At 42.8% G+C, this 21,812-nt stretch overlaps 2 protein-coding genes across 6 annotated transcripts in view; both read left to right on the top strand.

Annotated features, from left to right (window-relative positions):
- The first annotated feature begins 68 nt into the window (after window positions 1-68).
- HSDL1 (hydroxysteroid dehydrogenase like 1) lies at window positions 69-8,793 on the top strand. 4 transcript variants are annotated; one of them, XM_087940480.1, is made up of 6 exons: window positions 630-815; window positions 1,701-1,886; window positions 2,369-2,602; window positions 3,078-3,523; window positions 6,055-6,282; window positions 6,437-8,793. In XM_087940480.1, exons 3-6 carry the CDS (start codon window positions 2,383-2,385, stop codon window positions 6,515-6,517), a joined length of 975 nt encoding a protein of 324 aa, XP_087796606.1. In that variant the 5' UTR covers window positions 630-815; window positions 1,701-1,886; window positions 2,369-2,382; the 3' UTR covers window positions 6,518-8,793. The 4 variants fall into 4 exon arrangements, with proteins under 4 accessions (XP_087796607.1, XP_026570274.1, XP_087796606.1 ...); XM_087940479.1 differs by having other exon boundaries at window positions 1,657-1,886; XM_087940481.1 differs by lacking the exons at window positions 630-815; window positions 1,701-1,886 and adding an exon at window positions 69-355.
- A 689-nt stretch (window positions 8,794-9,482) lies between these two features.
- Window positions 9,483-21,812, top strand: part of MBTPS1 (membrane bound transcription factor peptidase, site 1) — a 54,014-nt gene continuing 41,684 nt past the window's right edge. Inside the window, exons 1-4 of one of the 2 annotated variants that reach the window (XM_026714488.2) lie at window positions 9,483-9,629; window positions 13,975-14,531; window positions 17,632-17,889; window positions 21,479-21,682. In XM_026714488.2, the coding sequence (XP_026570273.2) occupies window positions 14,345-14,531; window positions 17,632-17,889; window positions 21,479-21,682 (649 nt within the window). In that variant the 5' untranslated portion in view covers window positions 9,483-9,629; window positions 13,975-14,344. Of the gene's footprint in view, window positions 9,630-10,659; window positions 10,739-13,974; window positions 14,532-17,631; window positions 17,890-21,478; window positions 21,683-21,812 lie in introns of those variants that run through there. The other variant, XM_087940457.1, reaches the window with a different exon arrangement.

Below are 21,812 nucleotides of genomic sequence, written 5' to 3'. Positions count from 1 at the left end.
AGCCGGCTAGTCTCTCGCTAAGCCCCGCCTTCTTCCCCCCGTTTGGCGGCGCCGGAGGCGTCTCTTGCTTCCAGTCCAGAGCTCTGCAAAACAAGGGGCGTGGAGATATGAAAAGGGTAGACTCGCGTCCTGCGCTTCAAACCGCGTTGCGGGTTCAGATGTCGGAAACCCAGTCAGCAAACTTCACTGGAAAAAAACAACATTTGGTCATCGTCAGGGGGGTCAAGCTTTCTTCTCAGGCCTCCCTAATTAAACTGTAAAAGGCAAAACTTTCCTGATTGGAGGTAGGAGGTTATAAATCTAGCAAAGTACAGTGTTAACTCTTCCATTGAACCAGATATAAATCTTCTGGAAGGTACGTAGAGCAGCGTCGCTATAAATGGTTAAAAGTCTCTCCTCCAAATTAATTCATGACAATATTCGATTGTTTTTAATACTTTTGTTTAGAAAAGAGTCGCCATACGTAAAGTAGAAACACGGTGCCTTTAAAGTCTGTATTGCTTTTCGTTACACCGCATTCAGGACCTGGGAACTCGGCATTTTGAAGGAGGAGGGGAAAAAAAAAAAGCGTTCTAAGGTTACGTGGAAAAACTGGCTTGGAAAACCTACGGAATTGGATTCAGGGACCATTACATTAGCTGGCCCCTTCCGAAACTCCATGTTCCGAGTTTTTCTGCTAGCTAAGAATAACAAAGCTAGGGTTTAAAGAAAGGTGTTTTTTTTTTAACCAATGACGAGATTGGATTAAGAGGGAAGTCGCAACCCTGCAGATGTTATATTGTGATGCAAAGCCCACCTGCATCCGAGAACACCTGGTAAGATAAATAAAAGCAAAACAAAATTGCGGGTTTGGTCGTTGCCTCTTTGCCTCTTTGCATTTTTAAAAGCAATGACGGATGAGTCCGGTTATTTTTGCATCCTGTTCAGCTGCCTAGCTGAGATGGGCGGCTACACAAATATAATAAATTGATTTTTGCCAGGTGGGAGTTGAATAGCGATACCTCCTGTAATTAGAAAATGTAAATTTCCGGGTCATTCCTTGAGCTAGCAAAGCAACCCCAAAGATCAAAAGCAAAAATGCATAGTTTAAAAAATGATTATTGGGTAGTGTTTTTGCCCATAAACCCAATTGCCATTGGATTAAGGGACTCTTTGATTTCTGAGTAAATAGACATAAATCAGCCACGTTTAGCTTGATTCAGCAGTGGGGAAAATGGGGAGAGACAGGTTGGAGAGTTCAGTTGAGGTTTATAGGAGGGGAGGGGGGAAAAAAACCCTTTCAAAGAGATTCTATTTTAATTGGCTTGTTTTAATCAGCTTAGGAATTTATTCTTGCTGCTCTCAAGATGATGCTTGTGTCCTGCTTTGCAATAATAGTGCGCCTTTGAAAACGATGTAATGTATGAGTTTGCTAACACGCCAGCCACATGCTGGCTAACTGTGCTAAATGTTCCAAAGATGGAGACATCTATGCTACCGACTTTTGGATTACCAGATGTCCAGTCAAAGGAGACTGTCCTTTTTGGTTCTCTGTTGGACACACACATTTTAAAATCAACTATGATCTCATCTGTGGAGATTCTCAGTCACAAGTGTGGTTGTCCTAAAGGTGCTTTTTCAGGAGGCAACTGGACTTCTTATTTTTTTCTTTTGGAGATGTTTTGCTTCTCATCTAAGAAGCTTCTTCACCTCTGACTCAGGTAACCCTGAGGACACAGACAAACCTCCAAGTGGCCTCAAGAACCCTCTAAAAGGATGCAAATAACCAGCTGAGAAAGAGAGAGAGAGAGAAACTGAAACTTTTGCTGCTTTCCTTGCGTGCAGCCAAAAGCAGAAGAAGAAAGAAGCAGAAAGAAGAAGCCTGGTGACCAGGCCAGGCGTTTGGGGCAAGTTCCCCCTGCCCGCCCTTCTCCCCCTCCCCTCACTACCTCGTGCTGTTCCCAATGCAAGCGACGCAAGCCTTGTGTTCCCACGGGACATGTGGGCAGCGCAGCCTGGATTAATTGTTTGTGGGGGTGACATTGTGGACCACCAAATTTTCTCACGGACCACCAGTGGTCCCTGGCCCACTGGTTGGCAACCACTGTTCTATTCTACAAAGCCAGCTGGCTGGGAAGTTTTCAAATGGTGACTCCATGACCCTGGGACATTGCAACTACCCTAAATACATGCCAGTTGCCGAGGGCCCAAATTTTGATCACGTGACCATGGGAATACTGTGACAATTGTTAAGTGTGAGGAGTGCACCCTTAACTATTTTCCAGTGTCATCGTAACTTTAAATGGTTGCTAAACGAGTAGTTGCAGGTAATCCTGTATCTCACATAAATTCATCTTAAAGGATATCTCTCATATGTTTCCCTTCCCAGATAATCTGCTTGCGATGGCCGCGGTGGACAGTTTCTCCCTGTTGATGCGGGAGATTGGACGGTCCTACCACTACTGCATGGAGATGCTAGCGGTTGTAGGAGCCTTCTACACAAGCAAAGTGTGCATCACCATTTTGAGTGACACCTATGTGCTGATTAGGGTGCATTTTGTTCCCCGGATCTTTGGCCGGCCTGACTTAAGCAAGCGGTATGGAAAATGGGCTGTGGTCACAGGTAAGAAATTCGCCCTTCCCCCTCCACGGCTTCATGTATAATTTCTCCCACAAAATAACAAGAATTATAATATTTTGGATGTCCTTCTGATAACCTAAAACTAGGCATCTGCTTTCAGATTTTTTTGTTCTACGTAGGTACAACCTCGGTAACTTTAACACCTGTGGATTTCAATTCCCAGCATTCCCCAGCCAGAGGAGAGGAGAACAGTGGAAATCTATGGGCCGGTTCTTGGGACGGAAGAGCCACTCCTGCTAGCAAAGCCCCACCCTAGCTCTGAGTATAAAAGGCAGGGGCAGAGATGAATAGATGTGGCAGGCAACTATTCAGCTCTCCGCTGGACAGACTTGTTAGCCAAAAACTGTTTGCCAGGGCTGCCAGCACTCCTAATAAAGGAATCATTGATTTAAAGACAGGGGGTTTGATGTGTTGGGAAACTGGGTCAGAAAACCCATGGGTCTCTGCTTCCTTGCAGGAGCAGCCTCGGGCATCGGCCTTTCCTACGCTAAGGAGCTGGCCAGTTGTGGAGTTGACCTCATCTTGATTAGCCGGAACCGGGATGAATTAGAAGCTTCTGCTAAAGAGATCATGGAGACTTACAACATCAGCACCATGACTGTCGTGACGGATTTTAGCAGGGGCCGCGAGGCCTATCCGGTCATTAAGAAGGTTCTGGAAGGCAAAGAGATCGGCGTCTTGGTCAACAATGTCGGGCTGCTTAACCCTCTGCCCGATTCCTTCACCAATTTGACGGAGGCTCAGATTTGGGAGTTCATCAATGTAAACATTGGAGCCGCCAACATGATGGCGCACCTGGTGTTGCCGGGCATGGTGCATAGGAAGAAGGGGGCCATTGTCAACATTTCTTCTATCAGCTGCTGCTATCCCTGTCCCCGGTACACAGCATATTCGGCCTCCAAGGTATATGTCAACAGGGAAAAAGGATGTCTCTTAATTTTCTAACGGGTCCTTTATTGAAGAGGTGTCTGGTTGGCACCTGAGGAGGTGGTTGTTCCCTCATTAAGATTAGAGTACAATTTCCCTATCAAGTAGGTACTAAGACAAGAGTGAGTCTAGGACAAGAGAAGGCAGAGCTGGTGAGGGTGGAGTTAAGGGTGTCATCAGCCTAGAATCGTTACGTTGCTACAAACGTAAGTGCACTAAAGGAGAATATTTGTAGCTCAGTTGACAGGAGAGGTCCTTGGTACTCTCTGAGCTTGATTGTTTTATTGGAGGTGTGTCATTGCCCAAACTAATGAAACATCTCCAAGAAAACAATCAGGTGACACAATAAGCACGGATGATGTTGAAATACTGATGAATTACCATCAGCTAATCAAATACTTAGGAGCCAAGGGCTTGGCAGCACAAGGAAATGACAGCCAATCGTCAACCATCAACACACCAATTAGCCAATAGGAAGGCCCCACAAAAACACAACTCCCAGAACAGCCCAAAGCACATATTCCAGTAGAGAAATTCCCTGAAGATGGACTTTAGCATGAATCCAAAAGCTTGGAAGAATAAAACTCTGAGTCCCAGTGGCCCATCCAAATCCAATTTCACTGATGATGCATGCTGCCTAATTTGGGTAGCAAAATGTCTTCAGAAAAACAACCAAGTCAGAACACCAAGATCTAAGTCCAACCCCTCCTGAATTCCATCAGCCCTTTTCTAACCCCAATTTAATATTAATATTTAATTTAATATTAAACTGTCCAGATCCGTGTTGGCAAACCTATGCCATGCATGCCAGAAGTGACACGCAGACCCATTTCATCTGGCACACGAGAGGTCTCCTGGAAGAGCCCCAGTGCGCCTGCACCACCTGACAGCTGATTGTCAGGTTTCTGCTGCGCATGCGCAGGGGGTGCAAGGGAGGTATGTGGGAGACGCACATGCGCAGGGACGAGGGGATCACGCATGCATGCACAAAGATGCATGGCACGCAAGGGGGAGTCATGCGCACATGCACGGGCATGGGGGGGGCAGCATGCATTGTCTTCTGGGTGCTGGTATGTGAGCGCCCGCAAGCGAGCGCAGGAGCAATTATCAGCACGGGAGCCGAAAAAGGTTAGCCACCACTGGTCTAGATTCTTGTGCATAGAATTGAGCATTAAAGCTTTGAACTGCAACTTACCATAGGGTCCAGATCAGAGGTGGTATTCAGCAGGTTCTGACCAGTTCTGGAGAACCAGTAGTGGAAATTTTGTGTAGTTTGGAAAACCGGCCAATCCCACCTCTGACTGGCCCCGCCAACCCCATCTCTTCTCTGCCTCCCATTTAGGAGAATGGAGCTGGAAAGCAGGTTAGTGGAGTGGGGAGGGAATAGGGATTTTGCAGTATCCTTCCCCTGCCATGCCCACCAAGCCACGCCCACAGAACCAGTAATAAAATAATTTTGGAATCCCACCACTGGTCCAGATCCTTTTGTGCCTGATAGCAGTTCCCCATTTCAGTAGTAGATTAGGAGAAGATCCCTTCTCTACCCCATTTACATATTGGCGTTTTTGTATCCAGTTCGTTAAGTTTAATGTTTTAATTTGTAGTGCTCAATGTTTTAAGGTGTTTTTGATTTTTACATTGTTTTATATTGTTATATTACTATGATGTAACCCACCCAGAGTTGCTGGATAGTGAGTTGGGTGGCATATAAATTTAATAAATACTTCTAATGATAATTTACCCAGAGTAATAATGTGAACTCTCAGGTAGAGTATGGACTTCAGCTAAAGATAGCCAAGGAGTCAACATTTTATCTACCAGGTAGTTTCAAAATATGACTGTAATGGAGTCTACCCATAATGGACATATGTTTGAAGTTTGAAGAAAGGAAGGGCTGGGGGAGGAAGGAAGGAAGGAAGGAAGGAAGGAAGGAAGACTACAGTATCAAAATATTAATCATTTTGCCAGATTTGGTATCCTGATTCTTTGAAGCTTTACATCTTGAAAAACTGGGTTTGAATTGTCCTCCCTGAGCTATCACTTGGTTAGCTTGATGTTAGAATTGGAGTTCGGTTATTTATTGGTTGATTCACACAGCAGACTTAATCAAGTCAAAAATAAGCAGCTACAAACAAATAAGAAGGTAATCTTGCTTAGTGTTAACCTTGGTTGCATATTTTATGGCAACATATTTGACTCAATTTGTTTAATTGCTTCCCGGGTTCAGGATTATACGATCATCAAGAAAAGGAATTAATTAAGTTAATCAATTAAATGTATTACCTAAGACAGTGGTCTCCAAACTTGGCAATTTTAAGACTTGTGGACTGGCTGGAGAATTCTGGGAATTGAATCCACAAGTCTTAAAGTTGCCAAGTTTGGAGACCCCTGACCTAGGGAATCAAGCTATATTCCATCCTCACCCTTGGTCCCTTCTTTACACAGTCTAAATCCACAATTTAATTTCTTTTAATGGGTATCCCTTCCTCATTGTTTATTCTCCACAGACTTACCTGGATCACTTCAGCAGATCCCTTCACTATGAATATGCCTCTCAGGGCATTTTCATTCAGAGCTTAATTCCGTTCTTCGTTTGCCCCAACGTGACAAAGCTGAGTAGCAACCTCTCCAAAATGAGCTTTTTCGTGCCTTCTCCGGATGAGTATGCTTGTCACGCAATCACCACCCTCGGAGTCTCCCGAAGGACGACAGGATATTGGCCACATACCCTCTTGGTGAGATGACTTTTTCGTAGCTTCTCTGTATTCTGAGCCACTTTTTGAGCTATGGTAAACAGGATTATCATTAACACTTTTAGTTGTAGATGAAGTTGTCTTATGAATTCTTCTGTGTGAAAAAAACAACAACACCCTTTTTTTACCCTTACAGATGATTTTAGCAAGATTTGTCCCTGAATGGTTCTGGGCTTGGATGATACCCAGAATAAAATATTGCCAGAAGTCACTTTGAAAAAAAAAATGTCTATGAAGATCTCGCCTTGAGTACCGATAACATCTGGAAGTTTAGATGGACCATAGCTACAAAATCCTGACTTCTTCACACAGGTCCCTTTCTTGCTTGCGTTATTTGTTTGAAATCATGTACTTGAGACTTGAAGGAAGTTTAGCTTGGACGTAGCTGAAAAAAAAAACACTTGAAACAAATTTTTTAGAGAACTGGCATAGTATCCTCTATCCTGGGCATCATTATGTAGAGTTCTTTGTGGCTCCTCAGTGAAAGACAGAAGAAACCTGTGGATGACGGAGGAATGGAGTTGTTGAAGAACTTGGGTTCCAGAAGAGCAAAAATGAAAGAAAGATCTGCCGATAGGGCTTGTAGATCAACTTTCTCCAACCTTGTGCACTGGGCTACAACGCCAACTGAATTATCTCTGATGGGAGTTTGTTGCAACATTACCCTCAAGGCTACCCCAGGATACAACTGTTCAATGGAGATGTCCTTCTTCAAATCAGGGCCATCTTGTGCTTTATCAGGAAATTGTTGTATGTATGGTGTCTACTTTGGAGTGGCCAGTGCTGTGGGGGACGTTAGGATCTCGACTGACATGGCTGTCTCTAGGGGGTATTGGTGGCCCAGAATCCTTGTCTTTTCAGCCTCACAAAAAGGCTAAGGGTTGCCATACAGATTTTTTGGCAAGTTCCCAAACTGTCCTGCTCCAGAGGTGCTAATCTCTGGAAAGGAGACAAATTCTGAGTTGTTCTGGATTTTAATTTTATTGTGGTAAACAGGATTATTGTTTACATTGTAGTTGCAGATGAAGTTTTTTTTAATGAATTCTTCTGTATGGAAAAAAAAATATTTTCTTGTTCCCTCCCAGTCTAGTAATCCTGCTGGCTGGGAGGGAAGAGAGTGATCTATGGTGTATCTAAATTGGGTCGATTGATCGGTTGTAAGAGGCCCCTGAACAATTTGACTTAAGCATCAATTGGGCTTAATTTCTGTGAAAGCTGTCACGAAAATATGGGCCTTCTCCCCAGACATAATGTGACTGATGAACTGTTTGCCGGTGGTCTCTTTTGAGTTCGATGTGCTCTCTATAATCAGGGCAGTTATTTCCAGATCCTGAGTAATCAAATAATCAAATTTGAGAGTGCCCCACTCCTTTTTTTGTAGCCTTAGAGACCATCAAACCAGGTTTGGTAAAAACAAACAGCTCTGTTTCCCAACATTTTGGAGACAGGATGTATAGGAATGAAAACTGTACAGTGATGTAAAAGAAAATTAGCTAATAAGGATTATAAACAGTGCTTGCAGTTGTAGACCCGGATTGTATACCTAGTTTGGCCCTGATTTGTGAACTATGGTTTGGTGAATAAACCCACTTGCTTGGGATCACAAAGCATTGAAAGGCATAAACTGGGGATCTTCAAATTTGATGGCTTTAAAACTTGTGGACTTCAACTCCCAGAATTCCTCCTTCAGCCATGTTAGCTCAGGAATTCAGGGACTTGAAGTCCACAAGTCTTAAACTTGCCAAGTTTGAAGACCTTTGCCATAAACCATGGTGGATAAACTCTTAATATTCTAAATCTAAAACAAAGGCAAAGATGCCACAGCATGGATTGGTTATTTATTAGATGTAACAATTAGCTGCCAAGATTTTGAGTGATCTAGTCCCATGAATAAATTCATACTTGTTTTCTTCTTCAACTAGCAGATTTGCTGGCTGTGCAAAACTATTTAGAACAGAATTCTTTATTGGTCAAGTGTGATTGGACACACAAGGAATTTGTCTTGGTGCAAATACTCTCAGTATACATAAAAGAAAAGATACATTTAAAAAGATAAGTCAGAAGTAACTTAGTCCTCAAAACAAATAGAGAGGGAACCTTCTGTTTTGTAGTGAGCAGTACATTCTACATATATTATACCTGGAGCCATAGTCATATCAGACTGAACTGGATCATCTTTTTTTCTTTTAGAGTCTTAACCATAATGTCAGGTAGTTTGAACTGATGTGTGTTTGCTCTAGTAAAGTCTTACTCCTATGGAAAATATTTGTGGTTCTTGTTTATATTTTTTTACACCGTATCCTTTGTTTCCATTAGGACTAGCAATCACAACAGTTAATAGAAATAAAACAAGCTATTTAAAACTCTATTTTAAATGGACTTTAAAACATAACAATAGAATAATTAAGAATACAAAAGAGAATGTATACAATATGTGAATTTACATGGCCCAAAGATGTATGAATAAAGATATTTTCTGCATTTTGGACAGAACGGGAAAATCTAGGATATTTTTTAATATTTATGAGCATCCTTATTCTGGACAGAATAAATGCCAGTAGAACAGAAAAGAGCAGAATCATAGGACTGAAAGGGACTTTGGAGGTTGTCTAGTCCAACCCACTGCTCAAGCAGAAGACCCTATAACAATTTCAAGGTAAATAGCTGTCTCTTCTTTAAAATCTCCAGTGCAGTAATAAGCATCTTGCTTGTATAAATGTTTATTCTGTACAATTATGTAGAATAACAGGTCACATGGAGGCATGTAAAGTCCAATATTCGCAGTTGCTGCGAAGAAATTCTTCTATAACTCATTTAGCTTTTTACCAAGTTGGATTCTATACTTTTAGGGGCTTTCAATTTGCCATTCCTATTATTCACAGCCATGCCGTTCAAAGGTGCTGGGAGTTGTAGTCCACAACGAAGAGTTTCCCTGTTAGGGGAAAGCTGACGGCGAGCCCTTCATTTTGCCTTTGCAGACTACACGTTCCATAAGGCATAGCGGCGTCGGCCCCCCGGCCGCCCGAGGGCGCGCGCGAGATCTGTGAAAAAGGCTCACGCCGGCCACCGTTAGCTCTAAAAGCAACTCCGCCTGTGCCCTGGGAAATGTAGTTCTTTCGGCCGTCTAGTTCTTCATGGGGGAAAGGCGCCGGGACTACCCATCCCGGCAGGCACCGCGCTTCGCCGTCCTCCGTTCCCCCCGCCCCCACTCCCCATGGAAGGAGCTTCTGGGACGCTGCTTGGACCGAGCGGAGGGTCCGGCTGAGGGGAAGAGGAGGAAGGGGAGCTCGTGGCGCCAAGCCGAGGGCCCCGGGGCGTTGAGGCAGCGGGTAAGCCGGAGCGGGCCAGTGGAAAGGGAGCGGGCTGGGAGGACGCCGCGGCCCTTTTCTAGGCCCCGGTTGGGCTTCGCGGCCCGGTTCGGCTCCCAGGGAAGGAAGGCTCGGTCGAAGGCTGCACGGCCAACCGGTCAGGAGCTGGGAAGGAGGCCGGGAAAGGTCGGGATGGGGAATAGGAGGCAGTCCTCGACTTATGACCACGGCGGAGCCCAACGTTACTGCTGCTAAGCGACACCGTTGTTAAGTGAAGCTTTGCCCCACTTTACGACGAGGGGAATCACGCATGCATGCACAAAGATGCACGGCACGCGTGCATCCTTCTCAAGATCCTCCTCCTCTCTCTCCCCATCCCCCCATACACACACACACACACACACACACACAGAGTTGTTTCATGTTCTTTATGATACTAACAAATTTTCTTCTGACTATAATGTGAAAACAAGAAGAAAACCTTCAAGGGTGAAGAAAAATGCTCTTGTTGCACTTTATTAAATCTGATTGTGATTCTGACAGTGTAGTTAAAACAATGGGTGTTTCCATAACGACATGCTAAGAGATGGCCATTATAATTTATAAACTACAAGAGCTTGGTTTACACAGCACACTGTTAGTAAGCAAGCTGCTGCAGGTACATTTTTTTTTAAAAAAAACTGTTTTGTTGATACCATACTTTCTGTAATATGTATTAACTTTTTAGATTTTTAATTGCAATCCTGTGTGCTGTTGCTTTATTTTGAATGAAGTTTGGTTGGTTTCTATGATTTGAAATGTAATGAGAATTTTTGTTGTTTATTCATGTATTGCTTGATTTTGGTAAATTAATTAGGATAGGTTTTAAAACACAAGACCTATCTGAAAAAAACTCAGGAGATAGATACTATGCCAAAAAGAACGAATGAGGCATGTTTTTAAAGGAAGCTACTAGGAGGAGTGGAAAGAATTATACTGCAGAGTTGTGTGTGGAGTTATGCTAATGCAAATATGCAAAAGAAAAGTGCTTGGTGCAAAGTTGAAGTGAGATGATTGCAGCAGAAGTGAAACATGATGTGTACAAAGAGAAAAAGATAGTTGCTAAGACTGTAGTCAGATCGAAGAAGCAGGTAAGATTAAAAGAGGGAGGGAAAATGCAAGGTGATTTTGATGGAAATAAAAATGTGGGCAATAGCTGAGGAGTGCTAAATAAAAGTACTGGAGAATAAATGAAATTGATTAAATGATTTGAAGTAATACAGAAGTAAGAACGCTAAGAGATTTTAGAAAAATGTGGGAATATTGAATAGTGGAGTTGAAACAAATGCGATTAATATTAGTGTTCAAGAGAAAGTATGCAGTGAGAATGTTAAAAGTTGTCAGATGCAGGTATAGAGAATGAAAACCGAAGAAAGTTAAAATAGAGGTATGGTTTACTTACAAAGTACATAATGCAAGTTGCAGAACCACTTCGTAAGTAAACTGTGCCACATTTTATGTATGTGAAGCTGTACCTGAATGCCATTGTTCTTGTCGTACAAAAGAAATAACAAAACTGAAGTCAAGGGAATACATTTGTCAAATGTATTAAGAAAACTATTTAGCCAAATTTGGAACTGGAAGGGCGTGAGAAGTAAAAAACATTTGCAGTGCACCTTTACGTTGGCAGAGAACAACAGGACGATCAGATTTTTATCTTTTAGCAAGTTGGTGAGAAACAAGCTTATTGCAGATTTGATGATTTGGAGAAAGTATATCACAAAGTCAGCTGGCCTGAATTATGGAATATTTTGTGTGAATAGGGAGTTGACATTTGATTGCGAGGGAAATAAGCTATAGGAAGGAATGGTTAGTGTATGGTTCAACATGGAGCAAGCCAGCAAGTCAAGGATGTGTGATGTCCCCATGGTTGTCATGCCAAAAATGTCTGAGGAACACACATGTGTTTGCAGAGAAGTGTTGGTTGGGACCTGAAAAGGTGTGTAGTTTCCTCTGCAGATGGTACAGGTAGCCCTCAACTTACAACTACAGGTAGTCCTCGACTTATGACCACAATTGAGCCCATAATTTCTTTTGTTAATGGAGATATTCGTTAAGTGAGTTTTACCCCATTTTACAACTTTTCTTGCCACCGTTGTTAAATGAATCACTGCAGTTCAGTTAGTAACATGGTGGTTAAATGTCAGAAGGCCTCTTGACCCCTCAGGACACTGCAGCCGTCATAAGTATGAGTAAGTTGCCAAGTGTTGTGAATTTTTGCCACACAATCGCGAGGTTGCTGCAACGGCCGTCAGTGTGAATAATGACCATCAGTCCCTTTTTTCAGTTCCACTGTAACTTTGAACTATCACTAAATGAACTGTTCTAAGTTGGGGACTACCTGAATTTGTTCAGCGACCGTTTGAGCGTATGTTAGCACTGAAAAAAGCGCTGTAGGATCAAAGCCTCACACCTCTAACTGTCGCAGTGTCCCCATTGTCTCCTGATCAGCATTTGGGCACTTGGCAAACGGCATGTCTTTATAATGGTTGCAGCATCCCAGGGTCCAAGAGTAGCCATTTTCAACCTTACCATCTGGCTTCTGATAAGAAGGCCCTTCTCCTGGGTCCCGCCAGATGTACCTCCTTAGGGGACGGGACCCACAACATTCCTTGCCTCCCCACTGTAGTGAGCTGGGTGGGTGTGGATGCCTTAAAATCTGCCTTTTTAAAATTTCTGCTCTTTTTGTTAGAAAGCAGGCTGGACTGCAGAGTTGCTTCTTGGCTATTGTTGACTGCTTTCATTCCCTCTAACCTATCAATTATCAGTGAACCTATTTTTGACTTTACCTTTGGCCCATCCTGCTAGGTTGCATACTTCCCTGGCAAGATTTTATGTGGCTGCTGTGTAAATAGCTTTGAGCTAATTTCTGATTTACCTGTCCGAAGTAAATAGCTCTTTTCAGATTAGAATATCCTGATCTGGTTCCTGTAAGTGCTTCTTACTCCGTTCAGGTGAAAAAGCACGTTGCAGTGGGTTCAATACAGCTAAACCTCAACTTACAGGTTTGGTTACTGTTTTGAAGTTATAATGGCACTTTAAAAAAAAGTAGCTTAGGGCCAGTCCTTGCACTTATGACCACTGCAACATCCTCATGGTCATGTGATCAAAATTCAGGTGTTTGGTCAGCAGCCTGGTATTTACAACGGTTGTAGCGTCCCGAGTTGTGTGATCACCATTTGCAACCTCCTCCAGCCAGCTTCCAACAAGCAAAACCAATGGGGAAAGTTGGAAGCTTAACAACCATGTGATTCACTTAAGAACTGCAGCGATTAACTTCACCGTGACCAAAAAAGGCCGTAAAATGGAGCACAATTCATTTACAGCCACCTTGCTTAGCTTAGCAATGCAAATTCTGGTCCCAATTGTGGTTGTAAGTAGAGGACTACCTGTACACCTGTTAGCTGTCCTGTGATAACTTTTCAAGCGCGAAAGGATTTGTGTGGCTGGAAGTAGTTCTTTTCCAGCTATAGAATGTCTATTGTGTTTACACTGTTTTGTTCCATACAGTTTTACTTTGCATTTTTGCCAGTGCCCTTGTAATAGTTCAGAAGTTTAAAGTTATAGTTTAATGGTTACAATAAGTTGATGGAAGACTGTTCTAATTTATTTAGTGACTTTAAGTCTGTAGAGATTCTCAGTCGTCCAGGTCATGATTGTCCCAAAGGTGCTTTTTCAGGAGGCAACTGGACTTTCTGTTTTTTTTAATCTCTGAAGATGTTTTGCTTCTCATCCAAGAAGCTTCTTCAGCTCTGACAGGATAGTTGAGAATGGAAGGATTTATATTCTTTGCAGACGGCTGGTTGTTTGCATCCTTTTAGAGGGCCTTGAAGCACTTGGAGGTTTGTCTGTGTCCTCAGGGTCTGCTGTGTACTTACTGCTCCTGGTTTCTGTAGTCTACAATTTGAATGAGTTCAAGTAGACTAGTCCATGCAGTTTTCTTGGCAAGATTTTGGATATGGTTTTCCATTGCCTTCTTCCTAGGGTCAACAGAGATTGACTGGCTCAAGGTCACCAAGCTGATTTTGTGCCTAAGGCAGGACTAGAACTCATGGTCTCTCAGTTTTTAGCTCAGTTCTTTTATCCACTTCACCAAACTGACCTCGTTTGGCCTTGTAGTTTATCTGCAACCTGCAAAAAAAAAAAAAAACCCTGTAGTTTACCTGCAAAAGTTTACCTGGTTGTGGATCTTTTTAACGTGTGAGGCAGCCAATGCCCTTCCACAGCTTGTTGTGTCATTTTAACTGGAGCACCAAAAGCAGCACTGCAGCCCAAATATGTCGATATATTCACCAATATTTAACTCACGTAATGTTTATTTTTACAGGTTGTACCTGAAAAGAATATGAACGCTGACTCTTACCCTTAAATTTTGGCTTCGTTTCCACTTGGTCTTGTCTAAAATGGAGTACAGGGCTAATCTGTTGAATCCCGAGTGACCGGATCCCATAATGAACAATGGAGAAAAAACGGAGAAAGAAATGAGCCTGCGGATTAGGCTTCATCCGGAAAGGCGATGCAGACAAGACTTTTGCTTGGCTCGGACAAAACTTTTAACGCCGTCAACTTAAAGAGCGCTTAAAAAGAGCAGCTTTCCCTGAAATCAAGAGACCTGGGGGGTGGGGAGGGGGGAAGAGAGAGAAAGAACTTGATTCATGGAGGATCACTGTGTGAATTGAATCCATGGCAATCTGGAAATGAAACCTCCTCCTTTCCTGACCATGCGGCTGGCAAACACCTGGTTGTTTCTAATGGCAATCTTACTCTGTGGCAAACAGCACCTGGGCACCAGGCTGGGGAATTCCTCTCACGAAAGTCATTTGTGTCCTGACTGCTCTCATCTGACCCTGAAGGTGGAATTCTCCTCAACTGTCGTGGAACACGGTAATGAGTTCTTTGCAGCAGTTTTCCTGCAGCCTTTGGGAAATGCAATATGTATGCTTGTATGGATGTATGCATGTATATGTAGAGGTGGTATTCAGCAGGTTCCGACCAGTTCTGGAGAACCGGTAGTGGAAATTTTGAATAGTTCGGAGAACAGGCAAATCCCACCTCTGGCTGGCCCCACCCCCATCTATTCTCCTCCTGCCGAGTCCCAGCTGATTGGCTGGGTCTTCTTTGGTTGCCCTGCATAGGAGAATGGAGCTGGAAAGCAGGTTAGTGGTGTGGGGAGGAGGATTTTGCAGTATCCTTGCCCTGCCACGCCTACCAAGCCACACCCACCAAGCCACAGAACCGGTAGTAAAAAAAATCCCACCACTGGTATGTATGTATGTTTTGCTGTTTCTTATAAAATGAAACTACAGATAGTTCTCAACCTACAACCATTTACAAGGAGTCCTTGACTTACAACAGTTCATTTTGTGACCGTTCAAAGTTACAACGGCACTAAAAAAGTGACACAAACGTTTTTCACTTTTACGACATTATTGCAGCATTCCTGTGGTCACGTGATCAAAATTCGGACACTTGGCAACTGGTTCATATTTACGACGGTTGCAGCGTCCTGGGATCAGATGATCCCCTTTTGCGACCTCCCGACAAGCAAAGTCAACGGGGAATCCAGATTCACTTAACAACCGTGTTGCTAACTCAGCAGCTGCATTGATTCGCTGAATAACTGTGGCAAGAGAGGCCATGAAATGGGACAAAACTCACTTAACAAATGTCTCGCTTAGCATCAGGAATTTTGGGATTACCTGCATTTTGTGACCGTTCAAAGTTATAACAGCATTGAAGAAAATGACTTATGACCAGTTCTCACACTTATGACCATTGTAGCATCCCCATGGTCATGTGATTAAATTCAGGAGCTTGATAACTGGCTAGCTTTATGACAGTTGCTCTGTCCTTGGGTCATGTCATCACCATTACTCTGTTGTTTTGCATGTATACTGCGAGCTTAAGAACCAGAGACAGATTCCTTGTGTGTCTAATCACGCTTGACTGAATACAAATTCTGTTCTATTCTATTCTATTCTATTCTATTCTATTCTATTCTATTCCATATTCTGTGGTGGCTAACCTTTTTGGGCTCCTGTGCCAAAAATTACACACACACCTGCGCTCGCATCCCAGTACCCAGAAGGCAGTGCGCACGGACCCCCTCCCATGCCCCCTTACATGCACTGCCCCTCCTAGCTGATTTTCGTCCCATTTGAGGCCTTTTTCGGCCTCCCAGGGGCTCTAGGGAAACCTTTGCAGGCCGAAAAATGGGCCCGTTTTATCACTTCCGGTATTTCTGGAAATACAGGAAGTGACAAAACGGGTCTATTTTTCGGCCTGCAGAGGCTTCCCTCAAGCCTCTGGCGGGCCGAAAAAGGCCCCAAAATCAGCTTGGAGGCGTGCGCATGCGCAGTGAGGTAAGTTTGCCTGGGGCTCACATGCCTGCACAAATGGCTCTGCGTGCCACCTGTAGCACGCATGCCATAGGTTTGCCCTCACGGTTCTATATTCTATATTCTATGCTATTCTATTCTTCCATTTCATTTCATTCTTATCCTTCCCAGCTGGCTTTCAACATATAAAGTCAATGGGGAAAGCCTGATTTTCTTAATGACTGAATGATTCACTTGAACAACTGCAGTGATTCACTGAACAACTGTGACAAGAAAGGTCATAAAACGGGCCAAACCTCACTTAACAACTGTCTTGTGTAGTAATGGAAACGTTGGGCTCGTACAGCGAGGACTCCCTGTATGGGCCGCTGAAAAGGACTGGCCTGGCTTGGGCAGAAGAAGGCAGTTGCATAGAGAAACTTTTATTATGGCATCAAAGGGCTGATTAACGTATTTGCAGTTTATTTTTTTATTACTGGGAAAGACCCTTGTAGGATTGTTGTCCTCAGAAAGCCAAATAACACAACTGGCCTTGGAGACTCTGACCTTGGCTAAGTCTAGCTCGTTATAAACTACTTTGTCACAGGGAGCAAAGTGCGTGTTCTGTACGGTATATGAAATCTGTTTCTCTCTAAGCTGGAGATGAGTCATGGACTACGGCACTCTAATCCTGGGGAATAATGGATCCCTGCTGAGAAAGGCCTGAGCATCTGCCATAAAACCATATATATATATATATATATTGCAGATGCGTTGGGGGCTTCCTGTGTCAGGACTCTGGGAACAGCAAACACATCAAAGTGGTCCTGCATCAAGACATTTTATGAGAATTGCATAGATTAATACAGGTAGTCTTTGACTTATGACCACAATTGAGCCCAAAATTTCTGTTGCTAAGTGAAGACGGTTAAGGGAATTCTGCCCCATTTTATGACTTTTCTTGCCACAGTTGTTAAGTGAATCACTGCAGTTGTTAAGTTAGTAACACGGTTGTTAAGTGAATCTGGCTTCCCCATTGACTGTGCTCATCAGGTCACCAAAAATGATCACATGAGCCTGGGACACTGCAACTGTCAGATATATTCATCATACAGTTGAGACCGGAATACATATTCTATTCTATTCTATTCTATTCTATTCTATTCTATTCTACTCTATTCTACTCTACTCTACTCTACCCTACCCTACCCTACCCTACCCTACCCTACCCTACCCTACCCCATCCCATCCCATCCCATCCCATCCCATCCCATCCCATCCCATCCCATCCCATCTTTTCCTATTCTATTCTATGCTATGCTATGCTATTCTCCGCCTTTAATAGTTTTACAAATAACTCTAAATAGGGAACATATCCAACACACCTTCCTCCTCTTAAGTTTCCCCACATCAACCCTGTGTGGTGGGTCCGGCTGAGAGGGAGGCACTGTTAATACAGAATAAAAGAGCTAACGTAACTCACCTAGTCATGTCTCCTGCCTGCCTTATCCAGGAGGGCTGACACTTCGTTTCCAAGAACATTTTCTCTCTGTTATCCTTAGAAGAATTGATTTACTGAACTTGTTCCAGTAAAAGGTTTTAGGCACCTGTACAGTTGTAGGGTTTCCTTTGCCTTTTCTAATGTGTATTAATCTGCCCTTTTGCAGAATATATCGTGGCGTTCAACGGCTACTTTTCAGCGCAAGCAAGAAGCAAATTTATTTCAAGAGCGCTGAAGAGTAGCGAGATAGAAAACTGGAGGATTGTACCCCGCAACAACCCAGCCAGTGATTACCCCAGTGACTTTGAAGTGATCCATATCGACGAGAATCAGAAAGCTGGAGTGCAGACGCTCGAAGACCATCCCAATATCAAACGGGTTACACCACAAAGAAAAGTCTTTCGCTCGCTAAAGTACACCGAGAGTAAGCCTGCTCATCATTTCCGTGAATTGTTCCTGGGGAAGGATTGGTCAGTTGGCCTACACTTAACTGTATACTTCTCTGGAATTTTGCTGTTTCCAAGTCAAGTTTGGTTTTTAAATCCAAATTTTTAAAATGAATTTCATGATTTTAAAAACGAAATTCAATCTAGGGAAAAGCAAGGTTTTACATTTAGGCAAGAAAAGCCAAATGCACAGGTATAGAATAGGCCAGGGGTCTTCAATCTTGGCAACTTTAAGACTTGTGGACTTCCGTTGCCAGAATTGGTGGCTGGGGAATTCGGAGAGTTAGTCCACCTACCTTAACGTTGTCGAGTTTGGAGATCCCTGGAATTAGGTGGTACCTGGCTCAACAGTAGTAACTGTGAGAAGGATGTAGGAGTCCTAGTGGATGATCCCTTGAATACGAGCCAGCAGTATGTTGCAGCTGCCAAAAAGGCCAATGCAGTCCTAGGCTGCATTAACGAAGGGATAGAATGAAGTGTTTGGATCACTTTATAATGCCTTGGTAAGACCACACTTGCATTCCAGTTTTGGTCACCATGATGTAAAAAAGATGTGGAGACTCTAGAAAGAGTGCAGAGAAGAGCAACAAAGATGATTAGGGGACTGGAGGATAAAACATATAAACAACAGTTGCTGGAATTGGCTATGTCTAGTTTAATGAAAAGAAGGACTAGGATGATGTGGTATCTATCAGTGTCCCAATATCTCAGGGGCTGCCCCAAAGAAGAGGGAGTCAAGCTCTTCTCCAAAGCACCTGAGGGAAGGACAAGAAGCAATGGGTGGAAACTAATCAAGGAGAGAAGCAACCTAGAACTAAGGAGAATTTCCTGACACCGAGAACAATTAATCAGTGGAACAACTTGCCTCCAGATGCTGTGAATTCTCCAACACTGGAAGTTTTTAAGAAGAGATTAGGCAGCCATTTGTCCAGAATAATATAAGGTCTTCTGCTTGAGCAGGGGGTTGGACTAGAAGACCTCCAAGGTTCCTTCCAATTTTGTTAATCTGTTAATTTAGTTGGGGTTTTTTGGTCCTTGTCTGTTCATTGTGCCTGAGCTATTTCACCAGGATCTTGCTTCATAATCCAAAATTAAGTTATTAATTGATGTGGGTTTAGAAATAATGTCCCTTCTGTGTGGAACCTTCTTCACAATCCGCCATTGAAAGAGGTTTGAGGATGTTTTGTAATGTTTCAATCTCTGCCCAATCTCCCTCAACTGGTATTGTGATTCCTTGCGAAGGGATTAGTTAACTGGGGAAAAGTATTAGCCTTTCTGGGAGAGAGAGAAAACAAGATTTCACTCTGGTCAAGAAATTGCCCTGGAAGTTTTTGGCAGTGAGGCTATATTTTAAAATAGTTGAAATCTTGTGAGAGTCCATGTGATAGCCACATCGCACAAGAGCTTTGCTATCTTGTGAGATATCAGCCCTTTTGTTGTTGTTTTTTAAACAAATGTTTTGTATTTTTTATACTGGACATCAGTTGATGCCTTCTGGTGGTGCCATAAGGCTTCAATTGTCTTCTTTCCTCATCCAAAGGTGCTTAAAAATACCAAGGAAAGGGAAGAACTTTTATTTAATTTAATTTTAATTTAATTTTTAGTTTAATTGTATTTATTTTTCAATTTATTAATTTTTGTTTCATTATTATTTTACTTATTTTGCTTTATTTTTATTTTATTTTAATTGTATTTATTTTTTATTTATTTTTAATTTTATTTCATTATTATTTTACTTTCTTTTACTTTTTTTATTTTATTTTATTTCATTATTTATTTTATGTCATTTCATTATTTTATTTTATTGTTTTGTTTTGTTTATTTTTTATTTTTTTTTGTAGTTTGTCCCAGTTGGAAGATTCTGGCTAGGTTGCAACAGTAAAACGATAGCAGTAAACCCAACGTTAACAATCCATCCGGCTTATTCACTTGCTCCCATTGCAGGTGATGGAAAAACCCCAGTTGTCAGCTGTCTTGTGGTTTTAGAGTTCTCTTTTCCCCACACATGGCAGCATCCTCAGTGACAATGAGAATATGTACCATCAGCCGTTTTTCTCCAGTGTTGTGATTGTCCCATCCCCTTCGATCTATACACCCAGTAGGAATGGGCCATTCTTAGTTTTCTTCCTTTCCCAGAATATCCCTATAGCTCACGGTGTCCAATCTCCGCATTTGCTGAAAAAGTTCTTTTCTATATTAATTAAGGAGCCTACAAAGTCTTTCTTGTCCCGCTCTTTCACTTTGGCAATCTTGCTTTGGCCTTGTGATTGTGCTGTGTCTTTTGGCCTTGTCTTTTCACCTTGAAGTGAGCTTTGAAGCTACTGAGAACATTATCAGAATGGGGAAGGCGCCCTTTCAATCTTAGATTGGTGGAGTCAAGGCATGTCCAAGATAATCACAGGCTGCCAAGGCTGAAAATGCCACTTTATGGCAATTTAGATATGATTAATAGATTATCACCAGAGATATCCAATTTTTATGAACGTGTTTACAGAAAAGTGAGCATGAGGCTTCCCGTGCAGGTAATCCTTGACTTACAACTAGAACTGGGACCAGAATTTCAGACACTAAGCAGTGTGGTTAACAACCAGGATATTTGCTTCGCCACCACAGTAAAAATGGTGGTAAAATCGGGTCTGATCGTGTGGTGATTCATTTAATGAGCAATAACAGAGTTGGAAGGGACCTTGGAGGTCTTCTAGTCCGTCCAACGTCCTGCTCAGGCAGGAGACCCTCTACCATTTCGCACAAATGACCGTCCAGTTTCTTCTTAAAATCCTCCAGCGATGGAGCACCCACAACCTCCAAAGGCAAGCCATTCCACTGGTTAATTGTCCCCACTGTCAGGAAATTTCTCCTTAATTCTAGGTTCCTTCTCTGGATTAGTTTCCACCCATTGCTTTCTTGTCCTGCCTTCTGGTGCTTTGGATAAGAGCTTGACCTCACCCTACTCTTCTTTGTGGCAGCCCCTCTAATTTGAACACTGCTCTCACGTTGCCCCTAGTCCTTCTTTTCATCAAACATACCCAATCCCTGCAACCTTTCTTCATAAGTCTCAGCCTCCAGCCCCTCTTTGTCGCTCTTCTCTGCACATTTTCTAGAGTCTCAACATCTTTTTTATGTTGTGGTGACCAACATTGGATGCATATTCCAAGTGGGGGTATATGTATAAGCATACACCAGGACACTGGATTAGTTTCCACCCATTGCTTTCTTGTCCTGCCCATTCCAAAGCATCAAAAGAACCCGTCATTTCAATCTCGAGCTCCAAATATTCCCCTTTATTAGCGCATTTATCATCTATTATTGGAATCCTAGAAGTAAACCCACTTTCTCACTGGAAATGTAGGTCCTCTTGATAACTGACATGGCTCCTACCGTGCTGGAATTCCAGAAAGTCTTAAAGTTCTAGCCATTCAAAGTTCAATACGATAAGGGGAAGGGGCTGTATAAATGTTTTAAATGAATAAACAAACAAATGTAGGGCTCGTTAGATCTGAGAAACTAGGTAGCATACAAAGTGCCCCTCATGGTCACGTTATATGTCTGTGCTTCTCAAACCTGTAGCAGATTCAGCTACTCCTTGCAACGAGACCAGATGGACGCAGAAGTGGCAGTCCTCCCGCCCGCTCCGAAGGGCAAGCTTGTCTCTGGGTTCCGGGTTTTGGCACGCGACGGGCAGGCACTCCAGCAGGCGCTTGCTGAGAGCAATACCTCGGCAGGTGGCACAGACCCTTCAGGCAGACGTGCTCTGGCAAATGGGATTTACAGGTAGGTCTGTTAGTAGATGCCATGCAGAGTCTTCCTAATTACAAAAGGGCTCAATAATTAGCCATTGTACAGATGACTCTTGATTAGAAAGATTAGAGTTTCCTTGTTTAGTAGTATATATTTATATTAG

The sequence above is a fragment of the Pseudonaja textilis genome, chromosome 11 (assembly GCF_049901715.1).
Source record: "Pseudonaja textilis isolate UNSWEBS1 chromosome 11, rPseTex1.2, whole genome shotgun sequence".
In the NCBI taxonomy this organism is placed as follows: domain Eukaryota; kingdom Metazoa; phylum Chordata; class Lepidosauria; order Squamata; family Elapidae; genus Pseudonaja; species Pseudonaja textilis.
The sequence above is the reverse complement of the archived record's forward strand: the minus strand, read 5'-3'. Positions and strand labels throughout refer to the sequence as shown.

What these genes read in the sequence shown, in the direction of transcription:
- HSDL1 (XM_087940481.1), top strand. Translation starts at nt 2,383, where the DNA reads ATGGCCGCGGTGGACAGTTTCTCCCTGTTGATGCGGGAGATTGGACGG. An exon ending in AAAATGGGCTGTGGTCACAG is followed by an intron (nt 2,603 to 3,077) that starts GTAAGAAATTCG and finishes GCTTCCTTGCAG; the next exon opens with GAGCAGCCTCGGGCATCGGC. An exon ending in ATTGGCCACATACCCTCTTG is followed by an intron (nt 6,283 to 6,436) that starts GTGAGATGACTT and finishes TTACCCTTACAG; the next exon opens with ATGATTTTAGCAAGATTTGT.